The following is a 25,341-nucleotide window of genomic DNA, read 5'->3' as shown; positions in this document are numbered from 1 at the left end:
TCACTGAATTACTGAAACCAGATTAAAGAGCCATCTGATCTTAAAGGCACAGCTGACATTTTAGGTCAGGATACATGAGAGCTCATGACAAGTCAGTGAGTCTAGTCTATTTCCTTTTTTGTTTTTGTATCTGTCAAGTAGGGGTTTAAAATCTATGTTGTTCTTTGGGGGAAATTGCTCTTCAATTCCCTTTAAATGACCAGGACGATGATAGACTAAAAAAATACCACTGTTTAGGCAGGATATAGAGGCGCTCACTTCCCCAAGTGAGAGAAAATGTACCATATCATGATGCTCTCTTCAAGGGGGTAAAGGGAAAGAAACATTTGTCAAGGCCCAGCAGTGGCCAAGAACTGTGCACAGTTTCCCTGGAGTGCAACTGACAGGAGTCAGTCCACACAAGATTTCCACTACAAGAGGAATATATTTCTTTTGTAGTAATAATAATGACGATAATAATGATAACCTCAAAAACCCACACTACCACTTTGCAGGGCACTGTGTATGCAGATGGAGACCTAAAGGAGGCATGGGGAGCTGACACAAACAAACAGAAACCAAAAGAACATTTAAGAGTTCACATGACAGATCTCTGCAACACAAATGTTTTTCCCTCTCAAGAAATAAAGTGGTATGCTTTTTGACATATATTCCTAGTTTCTTTTTGGGTGAAAGGAAACTAGCAGATTACATAAATATCCAAATAAGCAGTTATCTAATAGTGTCCTGAGTCTTTTGTGATTTTTATGGGATCTTCTATACCTTTTCTCATGTTCTCTTGAGGTTCTAAATCTCCACTCTTGAAACCATACAAATCTGTGCCATAATACTTAAAAGTGGCAAATTCTACTTTTGTTGTCATATAATAAATCACTTAAAATTGACACAATGACAGCACTCCTAAGTATTGTATTAACTAATTATTTAAAGGACCTAGACCACTTTGTAAAATGTAAAAGGACTTAAAATTTAAAATGATTCCTAAGGTAATTTATACAAGATTTAATGTTATTCCTCACGTGTTCACCTCATGAATGTTAGAGGAGGTATATATACTTTAGAATTTAAAGTACAGTAAGAAAACTATTTTTATGTCTACCATTCTCTCTGGGGTGCTCTTGGAATTAACGGTCCTTTTATAACCATCCCTTATCCCACCTCTCTCTGGAAACACTCAAGGCTACTGTTGGAGATGTACTGGAGTGAGGGGAACTAAGCAGAATCATCTGTATATTTGAGGTTTATTTAGGAATATTGGAAGACAAAATATAAGCAAATGTATATGCATATGTACACACACAGGCACAAATACTCAACTTAGGTACTTACTCTACCTCAATCCTTATCCTTAGTTTCACCACTTCTCTTGCTTCCAATGTACTATCCAGTTCACCTATACTGATTCGACTTCCCTTGGAGAACACTATATTCTAAGCTCCCTGTCACTATTTCTCCTCTTCATTTTACAGTTTGCTGCACATTACCCAGAACTGCCATCTTCCTAGAGCCCAAATATGATCTCGTCACTTTTTCTGCATAAAATTTCAGTCAATTTCCCACTGCTCACAGTCCATCCTCTTTTAGCACCTTCTCCCTGTGGGCCGTGTTCTTTCTTTCTCACTATACTCTCATGGTTTGCGTCTATCTTTTATAAATAGCGCTTATGCTGCACGGTAACAGCTGACGTGGCTACCCCCTCCATTGGATTGTGAACCTTTCTATAGGTCCAGGACTTTGGCCTTTTTAACGTGGTAGCTTCACTGCCTAAAAACTGGGGCTTAGTACATCTCAGGCATAAGTAAGTGATGAACAAACTAACCAAATAAATTACTATGTAGTGAAAATAATTTTCCCAAGACACTTTTCAAGGGAACTGAAAAGGGCAGAGGTAACATTTTGACACATAATCAGAAGGGAAGAGAAAAAGCTTTCAAAGAAAATGAATTCAAATCAAGGAGGCAGGGAAAGGAAGGGAATTTTGAAGGTCAGACAGTAAGAGTGTAGGCTCCGAACTGTAAGCACACAGGAGGTTGCTGGCACCAAAAAAACAAGTATGAAAAGGTATGGTTTACATAATGGCTTTCAGAAGCCATTAGAATTTCTGACTGCAACCAAAAACAAGAAATACTTCTTACAAAGTAACTCAGTACACACATCACATCCTAGTTTGTATGTGTATGACAACACATAAGATTCAACAAAATATTTATCCGTATTATATGCTATGTACTCTGATTCTTTTTTCTTTTTAATTTCTTTTTAAAATGTTGGTTAGAACCCCCTGAACTGATCTTATAACTTACTAGTAAGATATAACTGGCTGATTAAGTTTGCAGAGCTGGTCTACACAGACTCACCAATTCCTGGCATCTCACGAGAGTCTGCTACCCTCGTTATTTTCTTCTTAGTCCATCTCTATCTAGCTAAAATTATACTACTAGGCTTTCCTGGGAAAAATGTCTCAAGTCATTTTAATAGACGCTGAAATGAACACCTCTAAACTGTGCTAGCTATGATCTGATTTATCTGTTTGAAATGCACAGAACTCCCATTTGGTAAGAGCGTAATTAGAATCTCATTAAACAGGCAGTAGAGTCCCCAGATTCTTTCACTGGAAAACTAAAGGTTTGATGATCAAACACATAAGCACACACACATCCCCACCTAGATCTTACATTGTGTTATACAAACTACCACCACATAAAAAGAAAAATCTACAGATTCGAAGCATGTAAAATTTCAACCTTGAAAATACAAAAAACTCTATACAGTGGAAAGGAAAATAAATTCTATAAATTCTTCTACTTTCCAAACAACTTTTATTCCACTTAATCTTTGAAAAGAAATAAAGAATGACTGATAATTTTGATAATATTCCTCTCAAACAGGACCAAGAAATCAGAAAAGCAGCATTCCAGGTTTCAATTATAGTTCCAACATTTCTCCATCTCTCATTTTACAGTTAAAACAAGATTGGCTGCCCAATATCCCAGTCTAATATAAACTCATCTGCCTCACTTTCCAAGTTCTAATCAATATAAACAGCTTCCTCCACAACTTTCAATGGGATTTTCTCACTCTCCTTACCTCTCATACTAAATTAACTCCTGCCAGGTGCTTTCACTCCTAGTTTTCATTTATTGAGCACTTGCAAAGAGCCTGGCATAGTGCTAAGTATTTTACATACAGAATCTCATTTAAGCCTCACAGCAAATCTATGAGGTGGGTCGCATAAACCCCTTTCACACATAAGAAAACTAAGGCTCAGAAAGGTTCAATAACTTGTCCAAGACCATGTACTAAGAAAGTAGAAGGGCTGGGATTTTAAGCCAGGCCCATCAAATTCTATCTCTTAAACTTGGGATATTCTCTACTCTTCTCTCTATGCCCTACCTATTCACCTCTTCCAGTACTGAGTCAATAATACTGATTTCTATTTAACAATGAAGTTTTAAATGCCTCAAATGTAATTTCTTTAGTGGGAATTTCATAATTAAATACAGATTTAATTCTCTTCCTAAAAAGCAATGTAAGTTTATTCAAGAATAAAATTAGTTGATTTAATTAACAGCTAAGATTTAATTAGTTAAAAGTGAATCTAAAAGAAAAATATTAGATTAAATCCCTCATTCTAAGTTGAGTCAAGAGTGCCAAAGTGGTATAAGTATAAAGATAAGTATAATGGTTTGGAATCATGAGTATTAAGGGCAACTCATTATGTGAGGAGGGCGGGCAAGTCCCTTAAAGACCCCAAGTTCCTTATTTTTCATTTTAAAAATGAAAGATTAGGATGGGACCAACAGTGTTTAATCAGTGGGTTAATAAACCCACTATGGTCACAACAATGTGAATATACTTAACACTACTAAACCATACACTTAAAAACCTTTAAGTCTGTAAATTTTATGTCTTTTGACACAATTAGAAAGAGATCTGTTGAATAAACAAACTTTAAAAATGCAAACAAAACAAAAAAACCTGTTACAATTTGAAAATATATAACATGTTCAAGTCTCACTCTTATAAACTGACCCAGGCATCTGTATTGTTAAAAGATTGATTTTCATTGAGTATATCCAATGATCCCCAGAACTCTCTGTGCTCTAACATTCAAAGCAGAACTAGCCTGCACACAATCAGAACAGAAACTATGAATAACATACTTTAAAATTAATCAGAAAAAGTAACTGCTCAATCTAATTTTTGCAAAAGCACTGTCACATTCATACAATTCATAACAAAAACTTAACAAAATGGATCTGCTTTAAATAAAAGGCATCATTTTCCTTTAGAAAATGCTGCAAAGACCTAAGGTTTATAAGAACTTATTATTTAATAAAGGGTTGCTACTGTATTTCTCAATGTTTGAACAGATATAATTGGTGTATTTGTCACACATTTAAATAGACAGTTGCATTTTTAACAGACGCAGAGTTGAAATGGGGCCTAAAAGGCATTCAGGACAACGCTCACTTTACAGACGAAAAAAACAAGTGATCTTTCTAGTACACCAAGTTGCAAGAAATTTATATTACCAAATAATCCCTTATCACTCCAAACTGCTGATCAAATAAAAGTGGGCAAGAAAAGTACAATGAACATTTTAAAACTACCAGTCAATAAACAACAGTATTCTTACACGCCTATAAAAAGCTCCAGGCTCAATAAGATTTCATACTTATGAATTTTGATATACTTTTGCTTACTTCCACGCTGAACTCCAACCAAATCATGACTTAAACTATTCATTATATACCTATCAATCTTTTAAAATGTTCTGAGAACATTTCTTTTCCACTAACCTCTGAAAACAAGCCTGTCTACTCCACTTGTAAATGCAGTTTGATACACTAACCACTTCCCCCTAAACAGCAAAAAGTCCAACAACTTATAAGGTGAATATGATGACTAAAATTCTGTGTTAAAATGCTTACCATTTGGAAGCAAATAATGATAAAGTGGATACTCTGAATACAAGAACAGTTATCTCTTAATGTTACTTAATAAATAAATACTTTGTTAAAAAAAGGTTTTCACTCATATCAGCTACAAAATCTAACAACATATGACTTGGGTGTATGTTTTTACATTTGAATACAAGTGTCTGGTGAGAGGAGTTCACAGTCCTTGAGGAAAAAATAACAACTCCACAACTCAGAAAGCAGATACCATTTTCCATTTTTTCCACTCCATTTCCCTTATGCAGTTTCCCTGATTCCCAAGAGTTCCTGCATTAATTCCAAAGTATCAGCAGAATCAGAGAAGAAAATTTTGGATTAGAAGAAATAAGTCCTTTTTAAAAATCAGGTCATAACTGAAGAGCTAAGTATCAACATGAAGATAGGATCACTAAAGTAAATTCATTGATGAGATGCTAGATTATAATCCTACTACAACTGACCTGGCCACCAGTCTAAAATGGATAATGACAAGAAACACGTAGTTATAGCTTTATACAAAGAAATAATAATTAGGTTTCTATAAAAATGTTCTATAGACACATGGCATAACTGAGTAAGGGGAACAAGTGAAGCAAGGAAACAAGCCTGTAGTACCAGCAAGATTTCCGATTTTATAAACAACAGGCCAAAAGGCACAAAGTGTTAGCTAGGCAGCCAAAGAAATGAGACCAAAAAAATTAACTGAAAGATAATCTAGACCAACTACCAACAATAACGTCATTAAAAAATACAAAATTCCATTAGAAATGACTGCAAATCACTTCAACCAACCTATATTACATGAATATCATGAGCTTGAAAAAGGAGCTTTCTAAAACATTTTGCTTATCATTTCTGATCTTTATCACTGTAAAGCTGTTTTTATCAGTTGTTTATCAACTTTAACAACTTTATCAGTTGTTCCTTCCTAACCACTTTACAACAGAAATCACTTTGTAATACAAAACTTTTTTTACACCCCGTTTCTAAAACCCACAATATAAATGTTGAGCAACATATATGCTGTTATTTGTCTGGTAAAAGGAAATACCAGCATTCTCCCAAGAATCTGAATTACTATAATAACCTTAATTGAATTGACAGCGCTTTCACACTTCTGCCTCAAGAGCAAACAAAACAAAACATTATTCTTTTTGGCAAGTAATCCCAGAATAAAGTTTTACTCTAAGAAGATTATGAAAAATTAAGTTCAGCAAGCAGGTATTATGAAAACGTGAATGTATCTTGTTTAGCTGATAATATTTAAAGTGAATAATCCAATGAAGAAAGCTGAGGTAGGGGGAGTATCAAATTAGTAGAGAGACAGGGTTACAAGGCAGTACCGAATCCAAATACTGAAGCACAATTTTGAAGCATCAACTTCTAGTTATCTAAGGGATTTCATCTGGAAATAATTTATCACAAAAAATTACAAGCTTTGATTACCAAGTGCATTTACAGTGCACGTTGAAATCTTACCCCTTTTGTGGATTTGTAAAAAAAGCATCATAATCTTAAGAAGTAGAAACCAAGCTTTTAAGACAGTTTTCACAACAAAATTTATTAGAAGAATAGTGGTTTTGAAAAGTCTAGCATCCAGTGAGAACTACCATACACAACATTACAGCTGGGAATGTTTCTCCAAAATGTCATGGTCAAATAATACAATGGAACCATTAAATCTTACACATGCACGAAAGAACTAGCGCGTTTGACATAGAATGCAAAAAAAAGGGGACCACATGGATTAAAATTTTAAGTACTCATCACATACATTAAGACACAGCTTATTTTTAGTCCAGTCAAAAATCAGAACTGCATTAAAAAATTAATGTAGTGCAATCAAACCAAAAAACTTAAGTTGTGATCGTAAGTGCTCTACTACATACATGTTGGTCATAGCAAGGAACAAAAGCTCAAATCACACAGTACAAAAAAATCTGTAAATAAATATAAACTACAGTACAAGAGAAATATTAAATTATACAATTCCGTCAAACTGTAAACAGTATATTGAAATGAGGTCCATAAGAGTAAAGGGGGTTCCTGTTTTGTTGCATGACACTTGAACTTCTAGAAATCTGAAAGATGCCATTTTCCGTATCTTCAAAGGCTATGGGTTTTATATATGGAGAATTCCTTTTAGATGTAAGATATCAAATACTAAAGCAGAGGAATAATCTATTTTGTTAACCACAGACAGTACTGCAGAAAACAAAAGGAGTTTTAAAGAATAAAGACCTCTAACAGACAAGTCTTAACATTAGAGATGCAAAGGGCTAAAACACTGGAATTAGAACTTCACATCAGAAGAAACTTGTCATTGAGGACTTCTAGGCTACAAAATATACTGACAGAATTGTCTGCTGATATGTAGTCCTAGACCTCTGCTAATTTTTTTTGACATTTACATACTCATGTTACAACACCAACTTTGGCAGAATCACTACTAATAAAATCAGAGCACTCCTGGCCCAACGGTTCCATCACAGTGGCCAGTGCACAGAATTCTCTAAAGACATTGCATAAACTAGAATGTAGAGGTCAGACACCCAAGGACCAGTGCTTGAATTTAGTAGTAGTATGGTGAAGAAGCAAGAGCCACATTGAGGAAGAACTGCATCTGTTATAGCTTACAGAAGCAGCAAGGAATGTCGTTTAATTGTGCTGGCTATTAGTGGCATTTAAAAATATATAGTTTAACTGTGTATGTGTATGTGTTGCATGTGCTGGCTATACATTTATGCACATTTTGTCTTTTTAAATACACTGTTAACAGGAACCCCCATATTATCTGCTCAGTAGTAATAACTGAATATATAGAATGCCACTATAAGAGTGTGAGGCACCGTGTGCTGGAGAGTTATATGCAGCTTTAAAATCTGTTTGGCTGAGTTATACCTGGATACCTGAACTGAGTTTTTAAGTTGACATTCATCAAGGATGTGCTACCAGCACGTCAAAATAAAAGCAAAACAGAAAAATACAAGTCACTGTTAGGTTTAAGAATAGCATCAAAGTACCTGAATTGAGTGAGAATAGTGTGTAAACTGTCCCTGAGGGTTTTTAAACAGTGTGTACAAGTTGGATTCCTAAGAACATTAGCTATATTTAACAGTGTGGACTGATAAAATACCAATGTTTGACAGTTTAAAGTGGAGGTTATAAAGAATTATACGCAAACACTCCGAATGTATAGTTTATATGTTTCTTCTCAAAGCAGCAACAAGCTGCTGTAAAGTATACATCCCATCAGAACAAGCAACATGTGGGAGTCAGATAAAGGTTTCTATCTTAGTCTGGTTTTCTGACAGCACAGCATATCAATATCCAATGACTATATCTTTCCTAGATCAGAATGTAACTATAATTTTGACTAGCAATATAGGATTAGACTTTTAATCAAACACTTTGCTATTACATACTAAAATTCCTTAAACTTACTAATGCTGGTATACTAACCTAGTTAATTATCCCCCCCTTCATTTTAGAAATATACCCTTCCACAACTTAAAAACATTAAGATCCATTTTCAGTCCTCTGATGTAAAAAGCATGTCAGTGAATTAATATTAAAAATTTACACAGTAAAAAGGCCTGAATTTCAGCCAAAGATTCTAAATACTGCTCATTCCCTGAAGACTTAAAGGGAGAGAGAATCCCTACCCATTTTCCTAGCGATTTATTTTTCTAAAACTGTCTGACACAATTTTTCATTTTGGGGAACTTCCCCCTCACCTCCTCTCAAATTCCAAATTCTTAGCCTGAAATGCTTAATGAAATGGGGAAAATGAGGCAATCACTTGGAATTGCTTGAAAGGTACAAAATGTTATTGTCTTTTTAAAAAATAAGACAAGAATTACTCATATAAATGTGATCTGACCCCATATTATGTAGTATGTTTTATATTTTTAAATAATCACCCTAAAACTTACAGTACCTAAGACTCTGAAGATAAATTAAGACTTTAGTGTTGTAACAGAAAAAGTGCTGAATTATCCCTTTTCTAGTACTTTAAACATTTCAGACAAGTGCTTTCCTAGTGACAGTAAAGTTTACTATATACCCTTCCACCAAGCAGGAAACAAAGTCACCTGGATGAAACAAAAGACTTTTAGGAGTGTAGCACCGGGTATTTACCAAATAACAGATGTTGTTCAACTCATTCTGAGGGGCTAAAAATATTGTAGATTGAAATTCTATTTGGCTATTGTATGTTAAAAATCCCTGCCCTACTGTGTCAGTGTCCTGTGTCCAACCCTCCCACCCCCCTCCCCCAGTCCCCTTACACACTATCCACTGAGAATCTAATCTCTAAAGAGATTATTTTAAAATTTATGTTTTCAGGACATACCTGAGAAAGGGTGCAATTATGCAGAACAAGGAACCCAAGACTGCACTAATACTGGTTACAGGTTCATAAATTCTTTCCCAAGACAAATCTAAAAAGTCTAAGAGGTATGGATCTTCAAATATGTCTTACTGCTTTAGATTTTTTTGGTATGTGTGTAGGGTCATTTCCAGTGTTGAAAAGATCATCTTGAGCCTGTTCAATGACAGTTCAAGATGGGGTAAAGAGTTTAATTCCATATTCAAACAATAAAGATTAAATATTATAATATTTGCTACATCCAATAAATTTATCATTAACTAAAAGTGCTTGCTTTTCGGCTTTTATTGATATAGCTATAAATGAACTGGAAACCTTAAAATTACCCTCCTAATAGTTGCAGAATTAACTCATATTTTATTGTCAAGCCAATGTTAATTTGCCTTTATTCTCACTTTTCAAACACTCTAAAAGATTTTTCTGACTATCAAATGAAGGTGGCCCAATTTTACCATGTTATCTATCCTGCAACTCATTTTTAGTATTGTAGGGCAGAATCTTTAGCTTTTCCTGATCTACATACTTTCCCCATCCTACTTCCCAACTCCCTCCTCCAATCTCCTTCATAACACTTAGGGCACACAGCTACAGGGATAATGTCTGCTTCTTTAAAAGGCAACTGGGAGTTTATTTGGGAATAAGAGACAGAGAATATGCAAAGAATTTCCTCTATTTTCCCTTCAGTCACCATGTTCACAAATCCTACTTAAGTCTCAAGGACAGAATGTATCCAAAAAAAACCTAAGAAGACTTTGGAGGTCTGCATTCCTTGTACCACGATTATACTTTTTTCCTTTTCAGTAGAGCTTGAAAGCAATTAGATTAAAAAAAAAATCCCTATATAGCTTAATAAAGTTTCCAAATGGGCTGTTTGGTTAAAGCCATTAAGTTTAATAACACTGGCTTGACCGTAGTATTAATGAAGACCTAATTATAATGGAAAGGTAACAAGGAAAACAATCTTTGATATCTTCATGAAGGTCAAAATTTAACCTGTAAATTTTAATGTCTCCTATAAAAGACTAAGTGGAACAATTCAGTCTATTGCCATATTCCATCACCAATGACAGCAACCTGAATATATACATATCAGAAAAGGATGGTTCACATGAAAACAACCTCTGGCATTTAGTTAAAGAAAGAATAATTTCAAAAGCAAAAATATGTAGCTTGAAAATTAAATCTACAGGGATAATAGCTGTTAAGAAAATGACACTGAGCTGTCATATCTGCTGTAACTACTCAAAATAATTTCAGGTTCTGACATTGGGCTGCCTCAATAATTTGTTTTATAAAAATAACTGAATCCAAGCTTCACTATTGTGGGTCAATGAAATATAAGAGACTCACAAAGGCTTAGAACCCAGCCTCGCACCATGTGCTTACTTGGGGGCAGGGGGAGAACACATAGCTCACTAGCAGCTCCAAGGCTGCTATGTACTGCCTAATGACAGAAGGTAGTTATGATACGGGCCTTTGCAGGTAGTCATTTTTAGTTTAATTTAGAGTTCTCTCCAGAAAATTGGGAACTAAACTTCTCATTGTGCCTTACTGTTTTACTATCTGATCCCATATAGCTCATCTTATATATAGCTCAGGTAAAATGTTGGGGAATGGAAATGCCAACTGGTTGAGGTAATGGTTTATATAAGATAACCAGAGTTCTAAAAGCACTTCAATATTGTAAAGTAAAAGTGTACCAAATAAAGCTAATACACACTTCACACTTGTTGAGCTTGCTCACCAGAACTGAACAGTAATTAACTTCACTTAAGGACCCCTATTATCACACAAAGCCTTACTCATATCCATGATCTGCTGCAGCAAAGGTTTATCAAGCAACATCTAAACTTCAGAATAACAACAAACTTAACATTAAAAAGTATTATACACAAATATAAATTATTTTTCCTGAAAGAGAGACCTTGTCCTTCACGGTATTTGGGGAACAGAATAAAGTGTATAGCTCATCACAAACACAGTTCAGTCACCTGTAAGCCTACTAAACAAAAGTAATATACTACATTACTGTCAAGCTTGATGACTGTTTCAAAAGTGAGAAAGCTAATGATAAAAATACCAACTAGATATCCTTCCACGGAATTAGTGTTTTTGATTTTATAGTGCCATAGCTTATCTACTCTACATCTATGTTCTCTCATAAAAAAATGTAGGAGTTGATTTTAAATACATTATCTCCTAATATTATTTTGAGTCATATCATAGAGTTGGAGTAATGTCATCATCTGCCTACTGAAAAATGAAAGGAGAAAAGGCTTTTGTGACAAAGATAGCTGTGAACTATACTTTCCCATACCATAAAAATGGTCAGCTGTTGTTTGGGCCATGCAAAACTCTGATTAGCAGAAATTAAGCATGCGAATAGACCAATCTCTATTACACATTTATGAGGATGTTCCCAAACTAGAATATCTACACTGAAAGTGCCAATACAGAATAGTGGCAAATCAAGAGGGAAACCAAATATTACGGGATCACTGCGGCACCAAGACTGACATGACAGCCAGCCACGTGATGAGCCACATCCAAGAAACACATGGTATAATGGAACTCTGAACACAAAATTTAACATTAAAAGTGCACCTGAATGTTACAAACTAACTTTACAAAACCTACAATAAGGTAAAATATATATCTTTTGAAATATTCAGCAGCTTTCTGTATTTTTTTTTATTTTATTTTATTTTTTTTTGGAGAGGCTCATGAAATTTAAAAGGGACCACTATCTAATTTCAACCATGCTTCACAAAACAATAATGGCTATTTTATATTGCAGTTACCAGTGTAATGCAATTAGTGCTTTAAAATAATCTACACTCAAAAAGAAAGAGAGAGACCGACCGACCTTTGGAGGAAATATTCAAAAGCTTCTTGGAAAAGAAAATTTACCTGAATATCAAGTCATGACTGATCTCAAGTGTAATGTTTAAAAGCTTCACAGACATGAATATTACAATCTTCAGGTCTCAGGACTTTTAATCTGAGAAAGTTTAGAGTTTGGTTTGTTTTTTAAATTCACTTTCTAACCAAAACAAATAATAGAAGTACTCAAATTTTCACTATTTACAACTCAGCCTACAATCTGAAATGACACAATACAAGTTCTCTTATTTAAACTGCAGCATTAAAGGGTAGGCACACCATTCTTCTGCTGCTCGATTGTCATCCACTGAAACACACATAGAAAATATTTATGTTAGTAAAATGATCACTCCATGTACACTACAATGACAAAATTTACATAACTCAACTCATACATCACTTTAGAGACTACCACATAGGATTAAAACCTCTCTGAACAGTAAAACTCTACAAAAGTTGAACTTTTAGGGCCAGATTTTTAAATGGGCCTTTAATGATGCCTTTCTGAGGGGATAAAAACAAGCACAAATTAATTGCTCAAAGGACCTTTTTGCAGCAATCTTGGGCTACCGAATACCCCCAAACATCATGCAAAAAGGTACCATGGCTGCAATTAATTGTGTGTGACAAATCGAGTGTGGAACAAAGGAGGTGTTCCTTCATAAGCTTAGTCCTTTGCTTTCAGCAAAATTTCTACAACTTCCTTCAACTGCAGATGAAAACCATACATTTCATTAAGTATTTTTTATTGCAGCTTCCAGCTAGGCTAGAAAATACTGCAGAGTCATACACTGCTCTGAACCCAAACTGCTTTTTCTGTTGAGAAGACTAGAAAGCTAAGAGGAAACAGGCTCAGTCATCCACTGATTAAACTGCTACACAAAATAACCAAACCAAAAGAGGAACCCAAGCCCAGGCTATGTCAAGAATGTGTGTATTTTAATAACAGCAATGGTGTGCCTAACCTTTGAACACACAGGTTGCTGAGGGAAAACTATCCTTAACCTAATTAACTGCTCCAAAGTTTCCAGGCAAGAATTTATGCCTTGGGAATATCTGGACCTACTTCTCAAACTGTTAGTATCCATCAGAAATCATCAACCTCAATTTAACGCTCCAAGTTTTGATTTTATTTTACACAAAAACTCCAGTGATTTTTTTGTTTGTTTTTGGTTAAGCATTTAGAAGGGGCTGACCACCTTTCTCAGCAGATTAGAATATAGGGTGTATGTGGGGTGGATTTTGTTTTGCACAAAGAGTAATTTTAATTTGGTCACAATGCAAAATTAAATTTCATGGGCTTTATTTACCTGTTATTCTTGCAAAAAAGTTGTAGAAAATAAATGTTCCAAACCGTATCACTGTAATTTTAAAAGCCCATCTCAAAAAAAAACCTTAGGTGTTCTTTAAGGAGTGCTTATACAAAACACAATCTGAAAGATCCTGAACTGTGTGCTAAACAACCATAAAATTCAGCTAAATATGAGAAAAAGTTAAGAAGGGGACAGTATGTAGGATGCCAAAAAAAAGAAAAAAAGAGTTCAAAGCAACAAATAAAACTAAAAAAAAAACCCCTGCCCCCTTGTACTAGTATCTGAATTAGTTAAAAAAGAATTGCTAAGCAGCTTGACTTCTGATTGAATTATTGTCAGAACTGAAATGCAACCTAAATCATTTTAGGTTACCTTGGGGTTGTGTTCTTTCTCTCACCACAAACATGGATTCTTCACTTATGTGGATATTTGAGCAGATTACTGAGGCTGTAAAATCTAGATACCACTTTTGCAATATTATAATTACACACATTTCCCCCCTATTTCTCCCATCCCCCAATAAACAGATCTTAAATATTTTAAAATAGTTGCTGCAACTGACATTTAGTTGTTAGTTAGCACATGATCAAATCTGTAAAAGGATTTAAGAATACAAAGAAACTTAATTTGCTAAAATGAGGCATCCTCTATTGTTTTATGTAATGTACCCTGACTGCTCCTGAGTAAGAACGGAGCTCGTCCTCCATGAGATAAGGCTATATCCTCACTTGTTGGTGAGACCAAATTCTACCCTTAGAAAATCCCAAATGAAGTAACAGCAAAGGTAGTGTTACAACGTAATTGAAGCATTTTTGAAGGTAGTGTGTGCACATTTTCCACCTCCTTCCCCCCTCTGGGTGAGCACTAAATAGACTGCTAATTTGTTAAGTAAACTTAATAGTGAGAAGGAAATCATAAAATGTTAATTGACCCAAATAATTATTTATCATTGAATAGCCAAATTTCTTAAATTCAAAAGTTCATTGTTCTTAGTTTCTTTAGTTTAACCCTTAAATTAGTTGAATCTCAGAAGAAAAAAATGTGAATAATTTCATAAGATGGCTTTCCAATTTGCAATAATAAAGCTCCCAATATGACAGAGGTGGTCTCTAAAAGGGGGCTTTTTTCTTTTCTTTTCTTTTCTTTTAAATAAAGGCAAATATAACTTAAGAAAAAAAAAAGAAAAGCATGCAGGCTCTACAGGCAAGGAGTCCACTTCCATGTATCTGTTCTCTGTGAGGTAACTCAATTCTCTTTTGTAGAGAAACATGCAAAAGGCCAAACAATATCCCGAGCCATACTGCACACGAAAATTTTAAAATATGCAACATTCAGAATGCACCTTTCACCCCTGTACACACAAGTCAATGCAAAATCTGCAAAGAAACAAGTGTCACAGTAAATGAAGTTAGGTGCAAGCAATGACAGCTGAACAATGCAGTAGTGCTCACCCAGTTTGTACAGTAATTGGCACTCTACAGTATTCCTACTCATTTTTTGATTCATTTGCACTTTGTGCTGCCTCTCCCTGGGGATCTAATTCAATCTTTACAGAAACATCTGGCCCCTCCGACCTCATTAACTTCATCTTTTTCTTTGGAGGGTTTTTCAAAGTGCCCAGCCTCTCCTTTACTTTGTACTCCAGTGTACTGTGGGGAATCCCATAAATACTCTGAGCTTTGGAAACACTCATTTTTCCACTCATAACCACTGAGATTGCTTCCTCCAGTATCTCACTGTTGTACTGTCTGTAACGCCCTCTTTTCTTCCGAGGCTGCTTGGAGCCAGGATCTCCTTCTTGATCCGATGTGGGATATGGCTGTCCAGAGGTAGACTGCTCAGCATCTGAGCCCCAAGAATCGGGTCCAGCATCTAACATGCTTTTTCTATTTTGTTTTGGAAGAATAGCCCTTAATTTTTTACTAAGCGCGCTCTCCGTTTGTGAACCCATTACCAAAGAGCTATAGCTGTACTGATCACCAGTGCGATTTTCCCAAGAAAGATCCATTCCTCGAACTTGTGGTATCTTTAAATCTACAGGAGATGAATGGCTCACATCCTTTTTCCCATCTTGTTTTGCTTGAAGTGCCATTTTTGGAAAGGCAGAGTTTTCTGCAAGAAAAGGAAGGTCACTGATGTTGTTGAGTGCACCATTTCCCCTGAACTTCATACGGCTGAGGTTGAACTCATAATGTGGTTTTGCCCAAGAGGCTTCCCTGGATAATATTAAGTGCTGTCCATGATTCTGTAATCCAGATGGTCCAAGGCTGGCAGCTGTGGACAATTGGTTTCTGCTCAGTAGTTCTTCACTAATCTGCAGGGATCGAGCCAGTGGAACTTTGAGTGATGTGGAGTGTCCAAAACCTTCCCTGGTTCCATCCTGTAAGCTTCTTGGAGGTACCCCATCACCACTCCGAAGTCCGTCTGGGCGGTACTGGCTGGGTCTCCCAGGTCGCCTAATTGGATGGAAGGAAACTGATGTGAGCAGGACTTGCACAGGTAGGGAGGGATGGGTGAGGGGACCACTCCTTTATTAGAAGGCCTTGCTTGGGTAACATCACTTTGTGTTATTTATTTATTTTCTCTAAAATTTAAAAAAAATGGTCTCGGCAGTTAGTTTTAAACTTGTTCACAAAAACAAAAACAAAAACAAAAACCAAAAAAACAAAAAGAAAAAAAACCAAGAGCTTTTGGGCAAAGAAAAATTAAACCTGTCAGCTGGTCTCTGGTTGGGTTCACAAATATTCGGAGAAAAAGTTTCGCGCAACTGTCTGAAAATAGCACCTTAATTATTAATTACAAAGTAATCATCAAGTCTCCGTAGATCTACAAAGAATTGTGTTACCAACGTGACGTTACCACTAAACAAGTACAGTAATAAAAGAGTAAGCCAAATAATTTATTTTAATGCAACATAATTCAACATTCATGACAACCAGCTATAAAACTGGAACAAGTTACATTGGTGGAACCCACAGATAATTGCTCATTTATCCCACAAACAAGTTGATGTTCTTATCAAAAAATCAAACAATTCCAAATGACATTTCTTATTTTGCTTGGGAAAAAAACCATGGCTACCAGCCCCATGGGGGGAAACCCCAAAACAAAACAAAACAAAATACCCATCGAATTATAACTTACCACACTTCTTCATTTTAAAACACCATTAGTTGCAGATACATGAGTACCACTGATTTTCCATTTGAAATAATCCAAGCTTTAAAGAAACTACCCTTTATTTCCCCCAAAACTTTGTTCCTTAAAGTCTACTCAAAGTAATTATTGTCAGAGGTATATAAACAATTTTTTAGCATTTTTCTTTAGTTAAAAAAAACCCTTCTTCTTAAAATACCAAACATTAATTTTAAAATTTTAAGTGGACAGCTTTCAAATAATGTTTAAAAAAATCAACTACTTACACAAAGTTAATTCATAAGGCTTTCATTTTTACAATAGAGAAAGATTATCAATGATAAAACTGGCAACTGGTAAAGTATGCCTAAGGGGAATAATTACATTAACTAGGCACAAAAGTGGAACTTTGCAGAAATAATGGTAAACCAGCTATATTCTCCAAAAGTCTACAGGGACTCTGACGTTACCAGTAAATAACATATAACAATTCAGCTAAAAGATGGCCAGTACTGCCGGTGCTTTTGTCTTCCAGAAAACACTACCACAATCAAAACATTTACTTTCCATGCAGAGGGACAAACACAGCAATTTCAACAATATAATACATAGACCTGGTGGCCAAGTTTAAAGTGAATCTTAAGCAAGGGATGCATTTATGCAAACAGCACTTAGGCTTCTCTTACGTGTGTCCTTAATTACATAACTCAAGTTTTCTGACATATAAATGGAACCAAATGATTTGGGACCATGATGACTTAGATCTATATTTAGTATGAACTACAGTGAAAAAAAGGGCTTAAGAAAAAATGGTTAGTAAACTATGCAAAATGGATTAAATTAATGTTATTTTTAGACTGAATAAAGGAGAGAAAAAGGAAGATGATGAAATTTTAGAGAAAATAAAGGGAGCATTTCAGAAGTCAGTAAAGGAATCCTTCAATTTGAAGGTAATTAAGAATAAGTTGAAAAAGGTTAGTCCATTTAGCGTCTGCTTACTCCTTTGGTATCTAAACATCTTCCCCATGTTGCTATTCTAAAAGTTAAATAAACCTAAATATTAACTAACTTACCAAAGTTACGTTTCATATTTAGATGAAGCTTATTTTTGGTCACAACACAGTTTTATGGAAATGCCTTCCCAATATGGCATCTAAGCATCTTCATTAATACCTGACCATTTAAAATAGCTACTATGTACACACAGAGGGAGAATTAGACAATTCTTACATCATAAAACTAGGTGGTCAGAAAATTCACTTTAGTCTGCTAATCGCTATCAAAACTGAGCATGTAATAATGTCTTGGCAGCCTAAGATGGTTATCTATCAATATCTACAACCGGTCTTATCTAATTAAAAACAAAAAATACACACAATTATTTTCTGAACTGCCACACAGAATTAAAACTGCAGTTCAAATCAACAAACCAAACCAAACCAAACCAAACCAAACCAAACCAAACCAAACCAGAAAAAAACGAACAGCCCCCATACTCCAATCATTAGAGATACCAAGTTAAATATTGGAGCCCAATTTTCATTCAACAACCTCAGCACACAGAATACTGCCTTCACATGTGAACTCTGGAATTACTTAGGTTGGGTTTCACACTCCCAAACACTCAACAACAAAAAGTCCAAAGACATTCTTGCCATATTCCTGATTATTTACTATTTGTACTAAACTGGCAAAATTGACCTATATTTGCCAATTCTAGATTTCAGATTGTGCTTTTACTTGATTGATAGACTAAAAGTAATTTTACTAAAGGCTCACCTGTAACAGTGTTATTCTAAAGGATCAAGTTTTAAAACATACAGGGGAGATTGGCATCAATCTTTGATAAACTGTCCCCTATAAAACTGTGGAAGGCCACAAATATTTTCCCTTACCCGTTCCCTTGAGTACTGGAGCAACCTGGAGAATGGCTCAGGGAAGTGCTGCCAGCACATGGACTTTTCTTAGTGGATAGATCAAGTACACCGTCTGTAGAGATACAAAGAAACACCTGAGGATATTAAAAACTGGGAGCAAATAAGAACTGAATAGGCTAAAAATGTCAAAGCAGTAGGCTTAGTCAACTAAACAGATAAAACTAGCCATATATTTTGAGTTACAAAACCAATTTACTAATAGAATCAGGATATTTTTCCTCCTGAAGTGACATAAACTTAGCAAAGTTTGTTATATCTCATATATCCAAGGGTTAAATATTTCATTAATAGGGCAAAAGAAAAGGTAAAGCATTAACACTAAAGATGTTAAGATATAGTGAGATACTATACACAGTATGAGGTTCTGCCATGGAATTATGAGACATCATTTTCTAAATTTACCTTGATCAAAGTATATGAGTTTAATGCCATAATGTCATATGAATTATAAAACCAAATTTCTCAAGAGCTAAGTCTACCTGAAACACCAGGAGTATATAAAAGTTAGATTTGGAAAAATTTAAATACAAAAGTCATTTTAAAAACAAGTTTATATGGTTATCGTAAACATATATAACTGTGCAAAATAATATGTAAGATGAACCAGTTGTTAACTGTTTATAATTTGCATGTATCCTCTTCGGACACATCTGCAAAACTTGTGTATTTGGAGTCAATCTTTTGGGAAAAATCAGCAGAGATTCAAAATTTACTTGCTGATATTTAATAAAGGCAAGGTTTTTCGATGAATAAGCTATTATAAATTGATGAGCAAAGTTTAAGGAAAGAAAGAAGAATGAAACAGTCTTGATACTGATGGGAGCCTCGGGGGATAACCATTTTTTTCTTTTACTGATGCTAGACCAAATCACAAATTCATGTTATTAGAACATAAAATTAGAAGACTTTATTCTCCCCCAAAGACTTTTTTACCCTCATAGACATGTCTAGAAAAGAAAACTCATAGTCTGAATAACTTTTAAAGCTGCCATTCTGTCCAAAATTAACAGAGAAGAAAGATAATACTCAATGCCTCTGATTTTCAGTTGGCCTGCAGAGATGCCTGCTATCTAGTTATGTTAAAAATCACCCCAATATAGAACCCACTTGGGACTTATATCTGAGGACACTGTAACTCCCTATTTCAGGCAGTTAGAAATAAATATGCAACTGAGTTTATAAACCAAAAGAAGCCCACAACTCATACACAGTAAGTGTTGTCCTTTAGAGTCACTAATATTTCTAAAAACGTAATCTTATAGAACCAAGTATCCCATTAGCCACCTAACCCAATTAGATACCTAACAAGCAACACTGCTTAAAATATTTCCAACCAAAGATAGTACTATTTTCAGTCTGTCTAATCATATTATAGGCAACATATTTTAAATCTACCACTGAAAATATTGTGATTTAAGTTGAAAACACATTAAAATTCATTAGGAGATATACTTTTAAAAATTTTGTTTCATTTAAGGTTTATGTACTATAATCCTATCATCTAGTTCAAATTTCTCTTGGTAAGAGCATGCTGTCAACACAACATACCTCTCAAGCATGACACTAACCTTAAGAAGTTAGACCAATTTGTATTTTTGTATTGTTAATCTCCATTATTAATACTTTAGATACAACCTCTACGCTGTCATTCTATTGTAAACCTGAAGCTTGTAATGCAATATTTAGAGCAAACAGATTTTTAATGAAAGTTACCAATCTGTGGTAAAGAAAACAATCCTCAATAAAATAGAAAAGAACAACTTTACAAACACGGTAACCAAAGGTACAACTAGGAGGTCTAGGAGGCCTCCTGCTAGGAAATCTCTCAGAACTTCAGAGATTTTGATTGCTGCTCACTACACACAAAGAGAAAGAAGGCAAAGGAAAGCTATTTAGAAAAATATCCTTTGATAAGCAACTAAAGCCAGTCCATTGTCATTCCTTCATAAACAACTTAAAATAAGCAAAATAAAGTTCTTTCAAAGAGGTTCTTAGAAGAATTAAACTTATTTACTTTGCAAAATAAACATGTATTTCTCACCAATAAATCCACACTTTTATGAGATTTCTATGGCAATAAAATCTCAGTACTACAGATATCACCAATTTACAATTTGTAGTGGTTCAAACAGTGGCAGAGTTGAAATGCTCACTTCATCTTTGTGAAATTAAAGGTAAAATGAGATCACAAATCAACACGGATATTTAATTTACTTGAGAGTAACTTTTCAAAGACTCAAGAAATATCTGCTATGCAAAACTGACACCCTCTTAACCTCTTCACTTAATTAGGATCCTCACCAACAGATTACCTTTTGAAAATACTCTAATTAGTTTATAATACAGTATATGTATGTATGTGTGTGTATTTATAAAATACTGAATACAGATAACAACCTGGAGTGTGTCTACTGTCTTCTCAATATTTCTAACCTCATGAGTTTCTTTTTTTTAAATGCAAATAACACATATTTTTGCCTCATGATCTCATCTGCAGAATATAACTTCTATCTGACAAGATACATTTATTTCTCAGATAGGTGATAATCCTAAACATTGATGGAAAGGGGGGAAAGTTAATTTTTCAAAGGGGTTTTAAAAACAATGGATATGACAATGCTTGGGAAAGTGTGAACTACTTCTACAAATATGAAGTAACAGCTGTAACCACCGAACTTTCTGGGTGGTACATCAATCATGACTACAAACTACTGATGGGTAAAGTAGCCAATTTATACTTCTTCTCTATCATTGCAGAGTCAGGAATAATTTAAAAATCACATTAGTTTATCCTATTATTGCTTCTGGTGCCCTACTTGCCAATACTTGTTTTTCTCCCCAAATTAAAAGTATTCTAATTGGACAGAGGAGATCTTGACATCAAACCATACCTTGTTCGCTAGGTTCTGACTGAGACTTTCTGACAGTAAGGTCCAGAGGTGAGTCTTGGTCAGCCATGAGAAGTTTGCTGAGCACAGGGTTCTGAGTAGTTGCAGCCGTGGGAGAGGTGGTGACTGGAGATGCTTTCAGCAGGCTTTGGTTCTTTGTGCTATTGGGCTGGCTGGGGTCCTGAGTAGAGCTATTTTTTGAGGTATATTCAGCAGCAAATTGTTGGATCATTCGCTGCATGATCTCACGGGCCACTAGGGGAATATTGGGGTCGGAGACCCAGGGACTGTCTGTAAACAAAGATTTATTTACTTTTAAAGTGGGACAATGTACTAAAAAGAGACAGCTTTCAAGCAAACAAAATTTCATTTTATTTTTTTTCTTAAAATGCAATATCCTAAAAATAGTATTCCCTCTTAGAGTTATATTTTTAATCTCCAGGCTTATAAAAGTTGCAGATTTTTAAAAATAAAATTTTAATAAAATTATTTCTAAACACCACCCCCACCCCCGATTATGAAGTCAAATAAAGGGATAACCAATAGTATATCTTATGGGCAAGAATCACTTACCTGATACAGAAATCCCAAAACCCTTTTTAAATGAAATAATTACTCCCCTGTTTACCACCTATAGATTACATCTGGTTTCCCCTAGATCTTTCCTCAACCATAGCTTCCTATATAATTGAAGAATGGAATGCTTAGTTCATGAGGCTTAATTTACTTTCTGCTAAAAGTCTGAAGGCATATCAAGATTATAAAGGAGATAATATTAAGATTCATGATCGGCTAGGGCAATAGTTGTCACACTTTAATATTCATGAAAATCACTTTGAGGGCCTGTAAAAACAGATTGCTGGGTCCTATCTCCAGAGTTACTGATTTAGCAGTTCTAGAGTGAGCTCAGGAACTGGCATTTCTAACAAGTTTCTAGATACTGCTGATCAGGGGACCACACTTTTAGATGCTCTGCGCTGAGTTTAAATGCCAAATCTCAAAAGCCTAAGACCATGTACTTTTCATAAGTTCTTTACACTCTACCAACCACTGAACACCATAGATAGGGAAGCAATAAAACAAACATCTAAATTATCAATTTCTAGTCAATGTTAATTTAAAAATAAAGACCATATGAATTCATTAACTCATAAAACTTTCAGCACTGGAAGAGTCCTTGAAAGTAAAATAAGATGGAAAATGCTTTGTGTAAATATATTACCATCACATCTCTCTCATTAACACGCTATCAGGGAGACTAAACGCTTTTTGAGAAAAGCAGAGATTATGTTTGTTTACCCCTGTATACTCAGCACCTAATCTTGGTGTAAAGTATACATTCATATTAGTTGAGTAATGAATGGATCAATCAAATCAATCAATAAATAGTTCTTAAAAAAAAAACAATAAATGAGACAAATGTGATCTAAAGAGTAAGTGGCCTCTTCAGATCTGTACAGATGGCTAGTGGCAGACCCTTGATCAAAATGCTCCACCGTGACCTTTACACTTCCTTCCCACACTTCCTAGGCTTTAGAAGATGGGTCTCAGAAAACCTGAGTTTCCTTGCTCTTTTAAAGATTAACCATAGAAGGTCAATTACTTTACCTATAATATTTTGGAGCTGTAAGGAACTTTGATTTAGTCAGCAAAACCGACTAATAGCTATTAATATCTAAAATCACCACAAAAAACAAACACATTAAAATCACACAGGACTCCCAAGAACAATTTTTTTTCTGAAGGACAATATTCAGGATCAGAAGATAGTCATAAAGTCAGAATATTTATTTAATTCTCTGGAGTTTAACGAGGTTTGCTCTACCAATAATAACATTTCTGTTCTATTAAGAAGGATTTTTAACCTTAAGTTTCCTCTCTATAAATAGAGACTATGAGCATGCTAGATGGTTTAAGGATAAAGGTATTCAACTACGTAAGGTTCAGAAGTTACTACAATCACTGACAATGGTTCCTTAAATGTTTTAATAAACATTTTTAGCCATACAGTGCTTTTTTCAATCTCTCTACCCACTGGGTTTTCTTATCAATATTTCTTTCTATTTAAGATCCATTTTTTTCTTGCACAGCATACAATCCTCTGAATGACTGTATATAATTTAATGTTTTAATGTTATTGTATCTTTGTATCCTCTGAAAAGTTGGATAATATATAATAAAGAAAGCTTCCAAATAGGAAGCAAAATGAAGTAATTTATGAGATGTCTGTGTTTAACTAGATTAATAAATATTACAGAGACTTGTAAAGAGTCAGAGATTTTAGGATAAAGACCATAAATTGCTACCTTTGAGCTTTAAATGCCTGCAGCATATTTTGCCTCTTTATTGAATAACTAATATAATCAAGAAACAATTCATGTTTACGAATTGATGACATCTCTGCCATCTGAATTTCTATGTCTTTTGAAAGTTTCTTGAACACATTTCATTCTTTCATTTACTTAAAACACAATATCTATAAACCTAGCCATGCTTAGGGGAACATGCACAATTGAGTCAAATAAAAACAACAAATCAGGTCAAAGTTAAAACTACAGAAAAACATGTGAATGCTACATCATAGCCACCTGTTATGTTTTTAAAATGTAAACCTAACTTTTAGGAAAGTGTCAAATTTTCTGAGACAACTGACAAAGCAAGCTGAAAAGAAATGATTATGACAGCTGTATAAGGTTTATTGTTCTTAAACTGGAATTTATTTATAGAGTCCATACCACAAAAGCCTACTTTTATTTGCATCTAATGTTTCTACCTAGCTATATATTACCTGTTTATACTCCATTATTTAAAACATACAATTTGCAATACTTGGAAACAAAGGACTAAATCCAAATACCTGAATTATTTATTAAAAACAAAATATTCTCCTCAGATTAAACTGCCTGTTATATCTCTGGATACTTAACATTTTTGGTATTAATTTGAAGACTACTAATGCCCATCTTTGAGACATTTCCAAGAGGATTAATAAAATATCTAAAAATAACAATATTAATACATAAAGGGGAAACTTCCAACTGCAAAGCAATAGTTCTTTTTCTGAGCATCATATGCCAGTAGACAGACAAATATGCAAACTTAACTTTACATACAATTTCAGAGGATTCTCATCTCTCAAGACTGATTCCAAGGTAAGAATTCCTCTCCAAAAGGGTATGTGCCCCAAACTAAATTTCTAAATAAGAAAATTTACAAGAATTTTAACCTAAGTTATACCTACATGACAAAGGGATGGGACTAGTAGAGAAGCAGGTTAGACTTCTCTTCATCTGCTTGTGATTAACCTCATTAACTCCCTCTAAGCAAAGACTGGATGACAAGTGCTTCCTCCATGTAAATTAGGAAGAGGAGTTCCTCTTTTCAGATAATGCATTTTCCTGCAGCATTAGACCCATGACTCAGTAAACATCCTAAAGGAGAGGAGTAGCAGAGAAGCTGGAAAAATATTTTATTTAGTTAATAAACTGAAAGAACTGATCTATCAGTCATTTATACGTTAAATGTGAGTTACTTTAATAAAATAATCAAAAGTTCATAAAACTAACATTTTGAACATAATTTTGGAATCAGGGTACTTTATGGAAATGGTATTGTGAGCATGGAAGCCTTGGCTGGGAGCTTTAGGTGAGAGCGTACTAGAGGATATTAAAAGAGAAGTGAGAAGTACTAAAAGATTTAATTTTACCTGGGGATCTGATGGAAGAAGAAAAAAAAGTGCCTCTGGAAACAAAAATCTTATGTATTCCTTAATTTCATGTCACTTCACCTCATACTCCCTTTTGAAAATATTGATCACATTAACCAAAAGCTCAGCTGGTCTCCAAGTGTAACCAA

General features: G+C 34.6%; 1 protein-coding gene across 16 annotated transcripts in view; it reads right to left on the bottom strand.

Annotated features, from left to right (window-relative positions):
* LCOR (ligand dependent nuclear receptor corepressor) overlaps positions 1–25,341 on the bottom strand; it is a 126,715-nt gene that overhangs the window by 13,575 nt on the left and 87,799 nt on the right. For 8 of the 16 annotated variants that reach the window (XM_027112167.1, XM_027112166.1, XM_027112168.1 and 5 more), the window contains 2 exons: positions 21,490–21,777; positions 18,557–18,650 (listed from right to left, as the gene is read on the bottom strand). The exons of 1 other annotated variant lie outside the window; for it this stretch is intronic. In XM_027112167.1, coding sequence (XP_026967968.1) covers positions 18,557–18,650; positions 21,490–21,727 — 332 coding nt within the window. In that variant the 5' untranslated portion in view covers positions 21,728–21,777. Of the gene's footprint in view, positions 1–6,481; positions 15,983–18,556; positions 18,651–21,489; positions 21,778–25,341 lie in introns of those variants that run through there. 7 more of the 16 variants (XM_027112177.1, XM_027112174.1, XM_027112176.1 and 4 more) reach the window with 4 other exon arrangements.

Source organism: Aethalodelphis obliquidens, unplaced genomic scaffold (genome assembly GCF_003676395.1).
Source record: "Aethalodelphis obliquidens isolate GAN/ISIS:26980383/991018 unplaced genomic scaffold, ASM367639v1 scaffold11, whole genome shotgun sequence".
Lineage (NCBI taxonomy): Eukaryota > Metazoa > Chordata > Mammalia > Artiodactyla > Delphinidae > Aethalodelphis > Aethalodelphis obliquidens.
This window is presented reverse-complemented; position numbering and strand designations above follow the sequence as displayed.